General features: G+C 37.9%; 1 protein-coding gene across 2 annotated transcripts; it reads right to left on the bottom strand.

Moving 5' to 3' along the window:
• Positions 1–6,373: 6,373 nt before the first annotated feature.
• LOC121951938 (scavenger receptor cysteine-rich domain-containing protein DMBT1-like) lies at positions 6,374–14,994 on the bottom strand. Of its 2 annotated transcripts, none has more exons than XM_088083881.1 (15): positions 14,867–14,994; positions 14,420–14,720; positions 13,121–13,153; positions 12,514–12,864; positions 11,907–12,257; positions 11,300–11,650; positions 10,693–11,043; positions 10,143–10,472; positions 9,572–9,922; positions 9,076–9,284; positions 7,578–7,723; positions 7,236–7,478; positions 6,982–7,141; positions 6,799–6,874; positions 6,374–6,696 (listed from the first exon to the last, which is right to left on the bottom strand). In XM_088083881.1, the coding sequence occupies exons 2-15, from the start codon at positions 14,472–14,474 to the stop codon at positions 6,686–6,688; spliced, it is 3,018 nt and encodes a 1,005-aa protein (XP_087940007.1). In that variant the 5' UTR covers positions 14,475–14,720; positions 14,867–14,994; the 3' UTR covers positions 6,374–6,685. The 2 variants fall into 2 exon arrangements, with proteins under 2 accessions (XP_087940007.1, XP_087940008.1); XM_088083882.1 differs by having other exon boundaries at positions 12,514–12,831; positions 13,142–13,153.
• Between the last annotated feature and the right edge of the window lie 2,671 nt (positions 14,995–17,665).

Below are 17,665 nucleotides of genomic sequence, written 5' to 3'. Positions count from 1 at the left end.
CTCACAGTGTCAATGTGATTAAAAAATAATTGATTGATATTATGAACCGATAATTGCTAATTGATATTAGCCAGTATGCAGACAACACAACAATTTTTCTGAAAGATCAACATCAAATTTGCAAAACTAAACAAACAATTAATGTTTCTCCAAGGTCTCAGGGAGGTTTCCGAATTTGAATAAATGTTGGCTGTTACCCATTTAAAAACCATCTCTAAAATTAATGCAGAACATATATGTTAACACTGTGCAAGCCTATGAAAGAAAGTAAGAAAGAAAGACACTGCACATATGTGCACAAAAATAATATGTACTTTGAGTGCCCACAGTATTCCAGACATAGTGTCTATTCATAGTTGTTTTTTTCACAATTTCTCCTAAAGGATGTGACCAAGAAGCATCAGTATAACTTATATTGACTCGTAAGAACCTTGCCTAGAGACAGCATCAACAGTCAAGTTTGTGAGCGCATGTATTAAGGCAGCTTCGGGAATTTGCTGCAGCAAGTGTATGAAATAAAGTAAGTCTGCATTAACAAACTTTACCAACAACTTTCTGTTGTTGCCATGGTACAGCTTTATTTCCTGCACCAATCAGTGGAACTCTCTATACTCTCCTGCCGTCTTGTCAGTATGTGATATACCTAAAATTTCTTCCATATTTTATTCAGTAAAGTCCTCATCACTTGATGTTCATTCCATTTTTTTTGTAAAGCAGTTATTCAAAACCCATTGTGTTTGATGTGAATATATAATTAAAATCGCCAATGGTAAATTTGCTAACACACAGGGCTCTGGCAAAAAAAAATACAGGGTCGTCCAGACAAAAAGTTGAATCTGACTCAACGTTTGCCTCAACGCAACACAAAGTCATCCAGCAAGATGGTAAATGTAGACACATTTTCCCAAACAATTACACTGTAACAAGGGTGTTGTATTTTTACTGTTTGCCTCGTAATTGTTGTAACAAAAATAAAATAATCACCAAGACAGCTTTCAAATAAACTGCTGTGCAATGTTTTGGCCTCTGATAAGCCTTTTTTAATTCATGGACCTGTAACTGACACTGAACTTCCCAGATAGTATTTCATTGTCTCACAAGCAGCTTAAATTACATTCCCCCACCAACGCCCTGTATTAAGCACATGTGACAACAATAATGCTGTTTTTCAGTTTTACTTGGATCTAGAGTAAAGACCTGTTAGTATTGATCTAGGGTTTGGAAATGTCAGTTATATATCTATTCACCACATTGGATCAAAATTAAATTCAACTCACTCATCTTAACAATTTTTTTTAATGAAATTTTGTACCGATGTTCATGATCCCTAAAGAATGAATCCTTAAGTCTTTGTTAAACCCTTGATTTCTTTTTTTCATTTAGCAACTACAAGAGGTTAATATTTTTGGTCTGTAAAAATTAAATAACTTTACTTTTTAGATATAGTTTGCATGAAATGCTGCACACTTGTACACTATATGTGATTTAAGTGAGCATTTTTTAAAATTATAGCATACACACAAAATGCATATGGGCACACACACACACACACACACACACACACAAACACACACACACTCACACACACACACACACATTTACGCATGAACTTTTTTTTTACCAACTGGAGCATAGTGTCTCAGTCACACACCTGAACAAAAGAGAAACACTATTCCAGCATCACTCAAGATACTGTATTTCTCCATTGTTAAGATGCATTGTTAGAAACAATAGACCCAGTTCAATAGAACACAAAAATGTAGCTTCATTTTGCAAAGCAGGAAATACAGTGGATGCTCATGCTTTCTAAGTTAAAGAGTATGTATTGTTTGCTTCTTATGTATGCACCCAAGATTCACTAGAAGCAGCACAAACATAGAGTGGAATACCTTTGTATATATACATACCCAGGAGAACTAGCTTGTCTCCTAGGCATCAGCTAATGGGAATCCTTATAATAAACAAATAAAACAAATAAATAAATACATTTACATTACACTGAATGGAGCTAGCATCAATCGAGCCTGGAATTTTCAAATTTTAGGGCAAAGCTACATTGGCTGCAGCTAAGCAAAGGCAATATGTCAGGGCATCAAGGTTTCAAGCTAAAAACAAGCTTATTACTGAGCCATCTTGCTTCCTTCTCAATTCTGAATGTTGCACATGCAAGGCACTGATCTGGCAGGATGTAAGGATCAGGTAGCAATAATAGTGTCACCTTTCCCTGTCAAAAATGTAAAAACAAGTGTTCTTTCATGTTTTCGTTTTCATTTGTCACACCAAATGTTGATTCTGATAGTTTGAAATTAAATTATTGATATGTCAGCTTGGTTAAAGTATAGTATAACTAGTATAACTAGTGCAAATTATATTCATACTGGTAACAATCATTTTGAAGATATCTGCAGTTCCTTATATAACTACTCAGAGTTGAGTTTCAGATGTGAAAGAGGAATTTCGACTACTCAGAAACATCATTGTAGAGATCTTTGATGAAATATATAACTGATAAATATCTGAAATGAAAATGGTAATTTAAAAGTCAACAAATGGCTTTATGGTAGTTTAGTGATAAGACACCCACATATCTAAAAATGTTGTTGATATGTCAAGATATATCAGAAATACAATTGTTGATATCTGAAATCAATGATTACATTTCCTCTAGTCATAGTCCTCAACATATGGAAATTCAATTGAAGATATCAGTGACTGTTATTCCTACCAGTGAAAAAAAGCAGTTTTGAGTTGTCAAAATTGAATTTCTACAAGTAAAATATATTTCTAACGTGTCAAAATTATTGTACAGATATCTTAAATTACATTTCCTTCAGTAAAGATTAAATAGCTACTAGTGAGCCCTGCTGATTACATGTTAAGACGGCTTGCAGTAACACTTCTCTAGTGGCAAACTGCACAAATAAAAGTCTGTATAGTCAAGGTCAGATATTTTAGGAGGCATTGGAAAAACATTTTTTGGGTGGGTTTTTTTGTTGTTTATTAAAGTTTGCCTCATCTGCTATGTGTAATTAAGCAAAAGAAAGAGGGAAATATTTAGGTGGTGTGCCTGCTAATGCCTTGTAAGCAGTTATCCTGCTTACAAGTAGCTAAACAAATATATAATACAGCTTCGAATTAAAGTAAGCACTTATTATAAGAATATTTATAATACCTTGCACAATAAAGAAAACATATTTAAGACAAAAGAGCTTTTTGTGGATACTTGAAAAAACTTTATTGCCCTTCTCAAAGCAATGTAAATTAGATTTTTTTTAATAAAAAGGTTTTGATTTACATCAGGCAGAATAGTACACACCCATTCATTTGTATTTGATCAGAATTTCTATTTATGATGATAATTTTATTACTGTAATTTCATCAGAAAAAAACTGCAAAGGTAAATCATGACAGATTAGAATAAAGATTGATTAAAGTGCACTGGTAAATTATATAATATCCCGAAGAAAAACAACACTTCCAGACATAGTGTCTATTCATAGTTGTTTTTTTCACAATTTCTCCTAAAGGATGTGACCAAGAAGCATCAGTATAACTTATATTGACTCGTAAGAACCTTGCCTAGAGACAGCATCAACAGTCAAGTTTGTGAGCGCATGTATTAAGGCAGCTTCGGGAATTTGCTGCAGCAAGTGTATGAAATAAAGTAAGTCTGCATTAACAAACTTTACCAACAACTTTCTGTTGTTGCCATGGTACAGCTTTATTTCCTGCACCAATCAGTGGAACTCTCTATACTCTCCTGCCGTCTTGTCAGTATGTGATATACCTAAAATTTCTTCCATATTTTATTCAGTAAAGTCCTCATCACTTGATGTTCATTCCATTTTTTTTGTAAAGCAGTTATTCAAAACCCATTGTGTTTGATGTGAATATATAATTAAAATCGCCAATGGTAAATTTGCTAACACACAGGGCTCTGGCAAAAAAAAATACAGGGTCGTCCAGACAAAAAGTTGAATCTGACTCAACGTTTGCCTCAACGCAACACAAAGTCATCCAGCAAGATGGTAAATGTAGACACATTTTTCCAAACAATTACACTGTAACAAGGGTGTTGTATTTTTACTGTTTGCCTCGTGATTGTTGTAACAAAAATAAAATAATCACCAAGACAGCTTTCAAATAAACTGCTGTGCAATGTTTTGGCCTCTGATAAGCCTTTTTTAATTCATGGACCTGTAACTGACACTGAACTTCCCAGATAGTATTTCATTGTCTCACAAGCAGCTTAAACTACATTCCCCCACCAACGCCCTGTATTAAGCACATGTGACAACAATAATGCTGTTTTTCAGTTTTACTTGGATCTAGAGTAAAGACCTGTTAGTATTGATCTAGGGTTTGGAAATGTCAGTTATATATCTATTCACCACATTGGATCAAAATTAAATTCAACTCACTCATCTTAACAATTTTTTTTAATGAAATTTTGTACCGATGTTCATGATCCCTAAAGAATGAATCCTTAAGTCTTTGTTAAACCCTTGATTTCTTTTTTTCATTTAGCAACTACAAGAGGTTAATATTTTTGGTCTGTAAAAATTAAATAACTTTACTTTTTAGATATAGTTTGCATGAAATGCTGCACACTTGTACACTATATGTGATTTAAGTGAGCATTTTTTAAAATTATAGCATACACACAAAATGCATATGGGCACACACACACACACACACACACACACACACAAACACACACACACTCACACACACACACTCACACACACACATTTAAGCATGAACTTTTTTTTTTTTTTACCAACTGGAGCATAGTGTCTCAGTCACACACCTGAACAAAAGAGAAACACTATTCCAGCATCACTCAAGATACTGTATTTCTCCATTGTTAAGATGCATTGTTAGAAACAATAGACCCAGTTCAATAGAACACAAAAATGTAGCTTCATTTTGCAAAGCAGGAAATACAGTGGATGCTCATGCTTTCTAAGTTAAAGAGTATGTATTGTTTGCTTCTTATGTATGCACCCAAGATTCACTAGAAGCAGCACAAACATAGAGTGGAATACCTTTGTATATATACATACCCAGGAGAACTAGCTTGTCTCCTAGGCATCAGCTAATGGGAATCCTTATAATAAACAAATAAAACAAATAAATAAATAAATTTACATTACACTGAATGGAGCTAGCATCAATCGAGCCTGGAATTTTCAAATTTTAGGGGCAAAGCTACATTGGCTGCAGCTAAGCAAAGGCAATATGTCAGGGCATCAAGGTTTCAAGCTAAAAACAAGCTTATTACTGAGCCATCTTGCTTCCTTCTCAATTCTGAATGTTGCACATGCAAGGCACTGATCTGGCAGGATGTAAGGATCAGGTAGCAATAATAGTGTCACCTTTCCCTGTCAAAAATGTAAAAACAAGTGTTCTTTCATGTTTTCGTTTTCATTTGTCACACCAAATGTTGATTCTGATAGTTTGAAATTAAATTATTGATATGTCAGCTTGGTTAAAGTATAGTATAACTAGTATAACTAGTGCAAATTATATTCATACTGGTAACAATCATTTTTGAAGATATCTGCAGTTCCTTATATAACTACTCAGAGTTGAGTTTCAGATGTGAAAAAGAGGAATTTCGACTACTCAGAAACATCATTGTAGAGATCTTTGATGAAATATATAACTGATAAATATCTGAAATGAAAATGGTAATTTAAAAGTCAACAAATGGCTTTATGGTAGTTTAGTGATAAGACACCCACATATCTAAAAATGTTGTTGATATGTCAAGATATATCAGAAATACAATTGTTGATATCTGAAATCAATGATTACATTTCCTCTAGTCATAGTCCTCAACATATGGAAATTCAATTGAAGATATCAGTGACTGTTATTCCTACCAGTGAAAAAAAGCAGTTTTGAGTTGTCAAAATTGAATTTCTACAAGTAAAATATATTTCTAACGTGTCAAAATTATTGTACAGATATCTTAAATTACATTTCCTTCAGTAAAGATTAAATAGCTACTAGTGAGCCCTGCTGATTACATGTTAAGACGGCTTGCAGTAACACTTCTCTAGTGGCAAACTGCACAAATAAAAGTCTGTATAGTCAAGGTCAGATATTTTAGGAGGCATTGGAAAAACATTTTTTGGGTGGGTTTTTTTGTTGTTTATTAAAGTTTGCCTCATCTGCTATGTGTAATTAAGCAAAAGAAAGAGGGAAATATTTAGGTGGTGTGCCTGCTAACGCCTTGTAAGCAGTTATCCTGCTTACAAGTAGCTAAACAAATATATAATACAGCTTCGAATTAAAGTAAGCACTTATTATAAGAATATTTATAATACCTTGCACAATAAAGAAAACATATTTAAGACAAAAGAGCTTTTTGTGGATACTTGAAAAAACTTTATTGCCCTTCTCAAAGCAATGTAAATTAGATTTTTTTTAATAAAAAGGTTTTGATTTACATCAGGCAGAATAGTACACACCCATTCATTTGTATTTGATCAGAATTTCTATTTATGATGATAATTTTATTACTGTAATTTCATCAGAAAAAAACTGCAAAGGTAAATCATGACAGATTAGAATAAAGATTGATTAAAGTGCACTGGTAAATTATATAATATCCCGAAGAAAAACAACACTGAAATTAATCACTTTGCAGTGTTTATCAGCTCACTCCATTGACGCGTCACTTCTTCCCTAGACATCAAGATAAAAGTAAAAGAATATCAGGTTATAACTTCCACACAGTCCACAGTGCTGAGAGCACTGCTCTGATACCAGATTGTATTTTGTACTCACAGGTTAATGGTCCAATGGTGACGGGTTCAAGTGTCTCTGGGTTGTCAAGAGAGCGATACACCCTTCTTCTGCAAAACTGTGACATGAGATGCAGCGGAATGATCAGAGACCTATACCGAATGTTTGGATGTAAAGTATTTAGTGTTGATTGAGAGTGAGTGAGAGGATGCGTGTCCGACTCACTGGAACACAGTTTTGGCTCCTCCTGTCACACAGGTGCAGTCTGCAGTGTAAGTAGACTGATGGGTTGTCACCACGGAGAGGGAAGACCAGGGCAGAGAAACGAGCACGGGAGGACAGGCCGTTCTCAACCACTGACACACGATGAGGATCGATAGAACAACTGGCAAAGATGTCAGACACTCATTAGGACCACCATGCATCACCACAGATTTTCTTTCTTCCATTCCTGTCTATGTAAATCAGGAGAAACATACCCGTAATGGATGAGATAGTATCGTGAGGGGTCATCAGGGTTTGAGGAGTAAGTGGTATAGCAGTCTCCCAGAACAACTGCAAAGCTTGGATCACTGTCATACACATACGCTTGCACATGCAGGGCAGAGCCCACTGGAAGGGTGATCTGGCCCACTGGGTAGTGGTTTGAAAAGCTGGAGTCACTGAAAAGACTCAGGTGGGCCCTGGCTCTGGCACCTGACCCCATGAGGCCATACCCATGGCTGTTGAGAAAGAAAGACATTTAGAGATGTGCCATACCCCTCTAGTGATGTGCATCTATTAAGAGTGTTGTCATAATTGAGAAATGAAAAAAAACTCACATTTGTCCAATTGCAGCGTTCAGGCTAGCGTTGGTTTCCAAGGGATAGGCACAGGTGAATGGAATAACTTCAGGTACAACCATGGAACCATTACTTGATGGGTAGAAAAATAAGCTGTTGGAGTAGATGGCATGGGTGGTGTTGGTCTGAAAGAAAAAAGACAAATGAATGGCCAGTCAGCCACATAATCAGTCAGCTATCCCGACTTTAAGTGCAAACTAGCATGTGACTAGGAGGTCAGAGAAACCATTTTTCATCAGAATGACCTTGACTAGGTAAGTTTATCCTTTTCTGTGATAGGGAGAAGATGTTGGTCAGGTCATATCATGGCTGACATGTCTTGATAGCTATCTGATCAAGTCATTAGAATGTGTATTGAAACCACTAAACTGCTCTTAGGAATTATAATAAAAATTGCAGTAGCTTAGTAATAAATTTGGTACAGACAGTCATACCAAGAAAAAAACAAAAACAAAAACAGTACTGTGGTTTTACTGTATACACATGTAAAGGTAAAATATAGATTTGGGCTAGCTATCTGTGCTAGTTAGTTCAAAGATGCTATAAGTTGCTAACGGCACACACTGACCAGAGACTATAAAAAAGAAATGGACATGGCCACCATGACATCACCCATTTGCTTTGCGGACTAATATTTTGATGCCTTGAATTCGGGATGGGATCATAATTGACAAAATGTACAACATGCTGTATTTAAGATGATTTTAAAATATATTATACTATATTTGAGACCATGAACTCATTGGGAAAATGTCTACCAAGATAATAAATCAGGTGAGAAGTTGGGTCATTTTCTTTTCTACTCAATCAGACTTCGGTTTTACACCAAGGGGAGTTGCCCCCTGCTGGCCATTATAAAGAAGACAGACCCCCTTAGCTTTGGCTTCAACTTCAGTTGAAGTTAACAGAATGAAGACTGTGAGTATAAAACCTGTCATTGGCTGCCTATCTCTTATGTGTTACTGTATTCAAAATTCCAGTCACTGTGAAACTAGTCTTGCATAGGTGGACCTATCTCCATACTTTGTTTTAGTGTTGTGCATGAAACAACAACCTCAAGCCTAGCAAATTAAACACTAAACATCTTGTTTTGTGTGACATTTTCTTTTGCAGAGATTTAGCTATCTTAATGCCAGCAAGTGCCTCTCAAACAAGAGAAGTTCCCTCCCGACAGTATTTACAAAGGCACCATTGCTATATCCTGGGCACACACAAACACACAGCTGGTGCTTTCAATGTACATTCTACAATTGGTATATTGGCTGTTTCTGGCAGTCAAATTTATGCAATTCACACAAGGCAAACAAAGATTTGCCTTGCTGTCTGTCTGAACACAACTTAAGTTTGACCAGACAGGATAAACATACATTAACAGAGCAGTGAAGAATAATACAGAGGCAAGGGAACAGAAAAACAGGAAAATGGAAGAGCCTCATGAAACACATTATCAGGATATAATAAAGTAATCAGTTTTTACCGTCAGTACAGTTCCGCAGAGACCAGCCCGACGTGCCGCTTGATACCACACACTATCATGACTAAGTCTATAACCTGTACAATAAGGGTCTGCCAAGTGACCAGAGAAAGGGTTCAAACCAGCCGACAGCAGACTGTCCAATCGCACCCCAACTAAAAGCTGGTGAGAGGAGCAGGTAAGCTGTGAGGCCTGGAGTAACGGTTGATGACCTAAAACACCAAAGACAAAAAAATTAGATTTTTTACTGTATTATGTCAAAACCTTACGACCTAATGTAATTACTAACTAAATTGTAAAATAAATATATCCATTTAGTATGTTACAAATTGGAATTCAGAAACTTGTGTTTTAATTGTAAATGTTGCATATTGTTGTTAAAAAAACATTTCCATTCTGCATTGTATCCAGTCGGTGCTAGGATATGAGGTACAGCTTCTTGATATAGTATATGAACAATACTAACTATGATCTGATTATTGTATGCATGCACACTTACCTTCACAGACTACACCAGCATCCTCATGATGGCCACAGTTGTGGGACCCTAATCCCAGATGTGGACACTCTCTTAATGATGACTCACTCCCTGAACATCTAAGGTTATCCAACCAAATTTGTCCAGTGCCCCGTCCAAAACGTGCACGTCTTGGTGCTGCTATAGCACCACCACACTCCAGCTCTCGACACACCACCTGAGCATCATTCAAATCCCAGAAGTCATCGCACACTGTCCCCCAACGACCATCGTGGTAGATCTCCACTCTGCCAGAGCAGCGGGTGTCAGAGTTGACCAGTCTCACTGGAGGACTTGGTGCTGCTGAGGGAAGTGTGGTTGTTGTATCAACTCCTGGTAAAATTGAAAGCAACATTTGTTTTTAATCTACATGACAAATGCAGCTTGCTGTAACACCACAATCAAGAGCCGAATTTCTTCAATGTCACTGTACTTGAAAAAAAAAATCTCCATTGTGTCTGATATCCTATTAGTACTAGAATATACTGTGTTATGTCAGTTATATGTGAACAATACCAACTGCAGTGTGATTACTGTATGCACAAACATTTACCTCCACAGATGACACCAGCATCCTCATGATGACCACAGTTGTGGGTCCCTAATCCCAGATGTGGACACTCTCTTAATGATGACTCACTCCCTGAACACCCAAGGTCATCTAACCAAATTTGTCCAGTGCCCTGTCCAAAACGTGCACGTTGTGGTGCTTCCGAGGCATGACCACAACCCAGCTGTCGACAAACCACATGTGCATCATTCAAATCCCAGAAGTCATCACACACCGTCCCCCACTGTCCATCATGGTAGATCTCCACTCTGCCAGAACAGGGGTTGTCAGAGTTGACCAGTCTCACTGGAGGACTTGGTGTTGTTTGAGAAACTGTGAAAAAGAAACAGGTCATAGAGGATGTCCATTCTGTATGTTGCAAATTGGAATTCAGAAACTTGTGTTTTAATTGTAGATGTTGCATATTGTTGTTAAAAAAACATTTCCATTCTGCATTGTATCCAGTCGGTGCTAGGATATGAGGTACAGCTTCTTGATATAGTATATGAACAATACTAACTATGATCTGATTATTGTATGCATGCACACTTACCTTCACAGACTACACCAGCATCCTCATGATGGCCACAGTTGTGGGACCCTAATCCCAGATGTGGACAGTGACCTAATGATGATTCACTACCTGAACACCCAAGGTCATCTAACCAAATTTGTCCAGTGCCCTGTCCAAAGTGTGCACTTTGTGGTGCTTCTGTGGCAGGGCCACAACCCAGCTGTCGACAAACCACATGTGCATCATTCAAATCCCAGAAGTCATCACACACCGTCCCCCACTGTCCATCATGGTAGATCTCCACTCTGCCAGAACAGGGGTTGTCAGAATTGACCAGTCTCACTGGAGGACTTGGTGGTGTTGAAGGAGGTGTGGTTGTCGTGGAAATTCCTGGTTGAGTTGAAAGCAAAATCTCTGTTAACCCCACGATGACTGAAGGATACAATCATACTACTATTGAGCAAAAGCACCATCTGTAACAAATTACAGTTCAGAAACTTGTATGTTGCTTATTTTTGTGAAAAACAAAAAATCATGTCCATTCTGTATTGTATCCAGTTTGTGCTAGGATTTGAGGCACAGTTTCTAGATATAGTATGTGAACAACACTAACTGTGGTCTGCTTGTTGTATGCATGCACACTTACCTCCACAGACTACACCAGCATCCTCATGATGGCCACAGTTGTGGGACCCTAATCCCAGATGTGGACACTCTCTTAATGATGACTCACTCCCTGAACACCCAAGGTCATCTAACCAAATTTGTCCAGTGCCCTGTCCAAAGTGTGCACTTTGTGGTGCTTCTGTGGCAGGGCCACAACCCAGCTGTCGACAAACCACATGAGCATCATTCAAATCCCAGAAGTCATCACACACCGTCCCCCACTGTCCATCATGGTAGATCTCCACTCTGCCAGAACAGGGGTTGTCAGAATTGACCAGTCTCACTGGAGGACTTGGTGGTGTTGAAGGAGGTGTGGTTGTCGTAGAAATTCCTGGTTGAGTTGAAAGCAAAATCTCTGTTAACCCCACGATGACTGAAGGATACAGTCATACTACTATTGAGCAAAAGCACCATCTGTAACAAATTACAGTTCAGAAACTTGTATGTTGCTTATTTTTGTGAAAAACAAAAAATCATGTCCATTCTGTATTGTATCCAGTTTGTGCTAGGATTTGAGGCACAGTTTCTAGATATAGTATGTGAACAACACTAAATGTGGTCTGCTTGTTGTATGCATGCACACTTACCTCCACAGATGACACCAGCATCCTCATGATGGCCACACTTGTGGGACCCTAATCCCAGATGTGGACAGTGACCTAATGATGACTCACTACCTGAACACCCAAGGTCATCTAACCAAATTTGTCCAGTGCCCTGTCCAAAGTGTGCACTTTGTGGTGCTTCTGTGGCAGGGCCACAACCCAGCTGTCGACAAACCACATGAGCATCATTCAAATCCCAGAAGTCATCACACACCGTCCCCCACTGTCCATCATGGTAGATCTCCACTCTGCCAGAACAGGGGTTGTCAGAATTGACCAGTCTCACTGGAGGACTTGGTGGTGTTGAAGGAGGTGTGGTTGTCGTAGAAATTCCTGGTTGAGTTGAAAGCAAAATCTCTGTTAACCCCACGATGACTGAAGGATACAGTCATACTACTATTGAGCAAAAGCACCATCTGTAACAAATTACAGTTCAGAAACTTGTATGTTGCTTATTTTTGTGAAAAACAAAAAATCATGTCCATTCTGTATTGTATCCAGTTTGTGCTAGGATTTGAGGCACAGTTTCTAGATATAGTATGTGAACAACACTAACTGTGGTCTGCTTGTTGTATGCATGCACACTTACCTCCACAGATGACACCAGCATCCTCATGATGGCCACAGTTGTGGGACCCTAATCCCAGATGTGGACAGTGACCTAATGATGACTCACTCCCTGAACACCCAAGGTCATCTAACCAAATTTGTCCAGTGCCCTGTCCAAAGTGTGCACTTTGTGGTGCTTCTGTGGCAGGGCCACAACCCAGCTGTCGACAAACCACATGAGCATCATTCAAATCCCAGAAGTCATCACACACCGTCCCCCACTGTCCATCATGGTAGATCTCCACTCTGCCAGAACAGGGGTTGTCAGAATTGACCAGTCTCACTGGAAGACTTGGTGGTGTTGAAGGAGGTGTGGTTGTCGTGGAAATTCCTGGTTGAGTTGAAAGCAAAATCTCTGTTAACCCCAGGATGACTGGAGGATACAGTCATACTACTATTGAGCAAAAGCACCATCTGTAACAAATTACAGTTCAGAAACTTGTATGTTGCTTATTTTTGTGAAAAACAAAAAATCATGTCTATTCTGTATTGTATCCAGTTTGTGCTAGGATTTGAGGCACAGTTTCTAGATATAGTATGTGAACAACACTAACTGTGGTCTGCTTGTTGTATGCATGCACACTTACCTGGAAGACTTGTTGTTGTTGTTGTTTGAGAAACTGCAAAAAAAAAAGACACTGAATATCAAATTGATACATCCAATGTGCTTAAGCAATGATCAGTGTGTTTTTTGGCAGTGAATGAACCCCCTCACCGATATAAGATGAAATTTAAAATTTAAGTACGTGTGGCAAATCTTCTCATGCTCTCAGAATTTCCTATACTAGTGGAATTATCCAGGAGTCTACATTTGAATGCCTGTTAGAGTATGGCTCCATGAGGTCGCTTGTGGTAGCATCAAGGGGCTATGCTTGGTCTGACCTCAAAGTTAGTTGCTAAGTATTGCATTGGCGTGAAACTTCAGGCTTGAACTACTCCAATGGTACGAAAACTCCTTACCACAGAAACTGTACTGTACTGTGTTCTTATCAACATTTCTTATGAGCATCATCTCAGCTTTTTTGTTGTTGCTTTTTATCCTAAATAATCCATTCACTAGGCCAAGAAACTTTTTTTCATCATGTTTATATAGCTACTGTAGCTCTTTATACATTCAGTAATGTACGGAGTCAAGGGGCATCATAAAGCATGACTGATCTGCTTTAATCTTTTTTTATGCATTTTTTGTTTTTGTAATTTGATAGGCTTATCAAAATGAACATGCTTTATTGACAGTCCTAGTGCTAATACAATTGTACTTTTGAATGCAGGACTTCTTTCTCCAGTAAAATTAGCTTGTGCACACAAGATCATAACTTGTTACGACAAGCTAATTAACTTGTGAGCACAAGATTAAAAATAAATAAATCACCGTTTAGGACTACAGTGGCTCCATAGTATTTTATCTTCTACAAAACAATTATCTAAGATTGTGTGAACTAATGCCACTTCTTGGAAAATGTAGTTTTTTGTCATACAATGATTTTTATTTTAATTTAAGAAATATAGATGTAACAAAAGAGACAGTGTTTTGACCTACAGTTTGATTTTGAACCATAATAAACATAATTTCACTCAAAACATGACTTGGCAGCTACCTCCTGGGGCTGGAAACAAGGTTAATTAGAGCACTAAGAGTTAAGTTAAATAATTGTTGCTGGCTTTAACACCAAAACAACACACCAAAATACACTAACATGGTCTATAAAGCCAATAAAGCTGAGAAAACTGCAGAGTGGGCTGGAAATTCTCTGTGGTTTTGACAATTCCTTCACATTACAAGAAATGATTTGATTGCTGGTAATTTAAACTATTTATTATCACTGCTTTCTGGTAAGACATTTTTTATCTTAATGAGTACACTGATAGTAAGTCAGAAAACTTACCTGTCCATCCTGTCAAAGTCTGCATCAGCAGGAGCAACAGTACACCTCGAGTCATCCTGATTATGGGACACACACTTGCTAAAAAAGGATATGACAAACTGCATCAAAGCAGAGTTCACTGGTTTGCTCAAAATGATGGAGGTAAAAGCAAATACTCATTTGCAAAATAACCAGATTGTGCTACCATTCAGCAATTATCAAGGGCAGAAATTAGATTAGATTAATAGACAGTGGATTTCCAGTGTGCTCACTTGCCTTAAAGTGACTTTTTAGAACTCCAACAGTGAGTGAAACAGCTTGCCTGGAAAAAATTAATGAAATGTTGCTAGTATAAATTAGAGTTAGCCATCACATGTATCACATGTATATCATAAAATGTACTGCACTGTGCATATTTAATGTTTATCAGCACAGCTTCCCCATATTATATCATCATCATTCTCTTACCTTTTCCAGGTGTGAGACTGGCCGTCGTCCTTAGAGGCTGTCTGGTGATGCTCAGTCCGTGCTGGGGTTAAGAGCCCCAGAAGGCCTGTGCTGCCTCCCTCACTGCACATCACATTTTATAGGTTGCTGGGTCAGATCAGATGGCACAATGATGCTGTGGTATGTTCCAAAATTGATAGCCAAGGTCCTGCTTCCTTAATGCATGAACCAAGTTCAAGAATGTTGCACATCTAGACAGGCAACTCTAACAAGTTAGGCGAAGTCAAGTTGTTTCTGTTTTGTAGTTGTTTGTGATTGTGTCTGTTAACTAACAGACATATAATTTTTTCATAGGAATAAAGCTTTCCCAAAAGACATTACCTTCATGCTTCTGAATATGCCAGTATAATCCACTGGGCTTCAGTGAATGAACAGGCTGCTCTGAAGCTCCTACAAATGGTAATGCACCAAAATTGGTACATATTACACATAACCATTAGCCAGTAAATGGTATATAACCCTTGTAACTGGGAAAGCTGAGAACACATAACCAATGTGGTAACGGTGATGTAAAGGGATTGGTCCGTTAAGGAGGCAGGTTGGCGTGGTGGATGGGATATGATTTAAGGTATATTATTAGTACTCCATTCAGTTTCTAAGGGGCAGCAAGTCTTTCTTATCGGTCAGCTCTAAGGTTCAACAGTGTTTGTAAAGGATGTAAGAGACACACTGTGAGTTACTTAGATCAGGTGCCCATCAGGCAAGAAAAACACCTGAATGGACTGCCTGGGTCAACCCTGGTGGATTATGTTTTCAAAGATTGGGTTTCTCAAATTATATAAAAAGTAGCTATCAAAACGTGTGAGTGCACCTGGTGGAAGTAGCATGTATTTTCTCCATTTGCCAACTATGGGTAAAAATCATGTCATCCGTGGAACACAGTAAGTTATAAATTACAAGGTAAAAGCCCAGAATGATACTAAGAATTAATGCAGTGCATATTTACATTTTTTTTGCACTCAACATTTTGAATGTAACAATTTTGTTTACACCGTGTATTTTAGACTTACTGTAGCAGCTGAGCTGAAAACTTCAAGATTAAACAAAAATACACAGCCAAAATGATAATATTTAAAAAGCAGAATGAAAAATGTGTAAAATGTGCCAAACAGTCCCTAAGGGTTAAGCAGATGCTTGGCACAATCAATCAAAATGTGACCTTATTAAATCAAATTACGGAACACATAACACAAAGCAAGTAAGACAAAGGGCATAAGGAGTCCAAACATGACACCATTAAATCATATTACGGAAGAAGTAAAATAGAGCAGACAATCAAATTAAGGTGTCAATCTAAAGGGTGTGTTTCTCCTGGAGGCAGCTGTGTTTCCTCTTCGCCTTGCCCTTTTTTATCTGTTGCAAACGTTTTTGTGAGAGATGAATCTTGTAAAAGGAGGAGGTGCTCATCTGCTGAGAGTTTTAATTAAACAAACAGTTTAGAACATCATCAAAATATGTCCTCGTGTTTCAAATTCATTTCACTTGGCAAATTTACAAATTTCCCAGTTTCCACTGTGGACCACTGAGGAGAGAGCACCTAAGGATACATGAGCCCAGGGGGTCAAGCTAGTTAAGTTAACTAGGCAAGTGTTTTTATTTGTTTATATGCTAGAAAAGGGAGAAAACATAAAAATCAAGTTTGGCTGGATATGAGGTGCAGCAGCAAGCGATTTAGGTAAAGGAGATTGGTCGTACTTAGCCTATAATCCCTGTGTGGATTTTCAATTCATCGGAATTCAGGGGAAGAAATAAAAATGAAGATCTAGTGAGTGAGTCATAAGGAAGTTAAACAGATACTGTTTGTGCAGATATGGATCCAATATCAGGAAGAAGATGTTTTTAAATTGCACTTCTTGGCCTTAGAGATGAGCTGTGTTGTTGGGGCTGATACGCATTTTTACATTACTTCATGAAAAGTAATGCATTACTTTACTGAATTACTCCCTGTGAAAATTAATTTGTCACACGACTTGCTAAATTACTTTTGCTTACTCTGCAGCATTGCCTGAGATGCATTGTCATGTAAATACCATATGTTTGTGACAGACTTAATGTCAGCTGATTTTCTGGCCTGAAAGTTGATGCTGGAGTTACTGGTTTTCTCTTTTGTTGGTAGCTAGCACAAAAATCCAAACTCCCTGGGGTGGTTTACTCAGGGGTGGTTTGGACAGTAGGCTATTGTTTATAGTTCCTACCTTGTTACTAATTAACAAAGTGCAGGGAAAAAAGACAAAGGCTTCAGCTAATTCTACCCTTTGAAACCTGGAGCAACATCACTTTCCTTGAGATGCTTTTGACAAGTATTTAAACCTCTGAACCCTGAGAAAATTGGTGCAATTTTGTTCAAAAATAAGGGGACAAAAGGCAATGAGCAACTTGGTAAGATGTGTTCCACATAATGCAGCACTCTTGTAGATGTAGGGATTGTCAGATTTGCCCGACATTTCCCTGTTTTGTTTTGTTTTTCTCTTTTTTTTAACCAGTTTTCAGGTGATTTTCCTGTACTTTATTTTTACCAGTTTCTTGATCATTTTTGGGGTAATTTCTTCCTTGTTGCTCTTTGCTTTCTTCCTGGAATATTATTTATTTTGCTTTCTGTGTGACACACCAGCACAATGAGATGGAGTGCAGCCCCATGTAGGAGTCCAAGGCCTTCAGTTTGAATATACCTGTATCGTAAGTATACCTGTATGCTAAATTAAGCACTCCTATGGTTCTGACTGCTCACAAAGAGCTGAATTTGACTTTCTCCATCTAAAA

Source organism: Plectropomus leopardus, chromosome 2, assembly GCF_026936395.1.
Source record: "Plectropomus leopardus strain MGB_pleo_1.0 chromosome 2, ASM2693639v1, whole genome shotgun sequence".
Classification (NCBI taxonomy): domain Eukaryota; kingdom Metazoa; phylum Chordata; class Actinopteri; order Perciformes; family Serranidae; genus Plectropomus; species Plectropomus leopardus.
Note: the sequence above shows the minus strand (reverse complement) of the source record. Positions and strands in the feature narration are given on the sequence as shown.

What these genes read in the sequence shown, in the direction of transcription:
- LOC121951938 (XM_088083881.1), bottom strand. Translation starts at nt 14,474, where the DNA reads ATGACTCGAGGTGTACTGTTGCTCCTGCTGATGCAGACTTTGACAGGA. An exon ending in TGCTGGTGTAGTCTGTGGAG is followed by an intron (nt 11,044 to 11,299) that starts GTAAGTGTGCAT and finishes CAACTCAACCAG; the next exon opens with GAATTTCCACGACAACCACA. An exon ending in TACTATCTCATCCATTACGG is followed by an intron (nt 7,142 to 7,235) that starts GTATGTTTCTCC and finishes CATCTTTGCCAG; the next exon opens with TTGTTCTATCGATCCTCATC.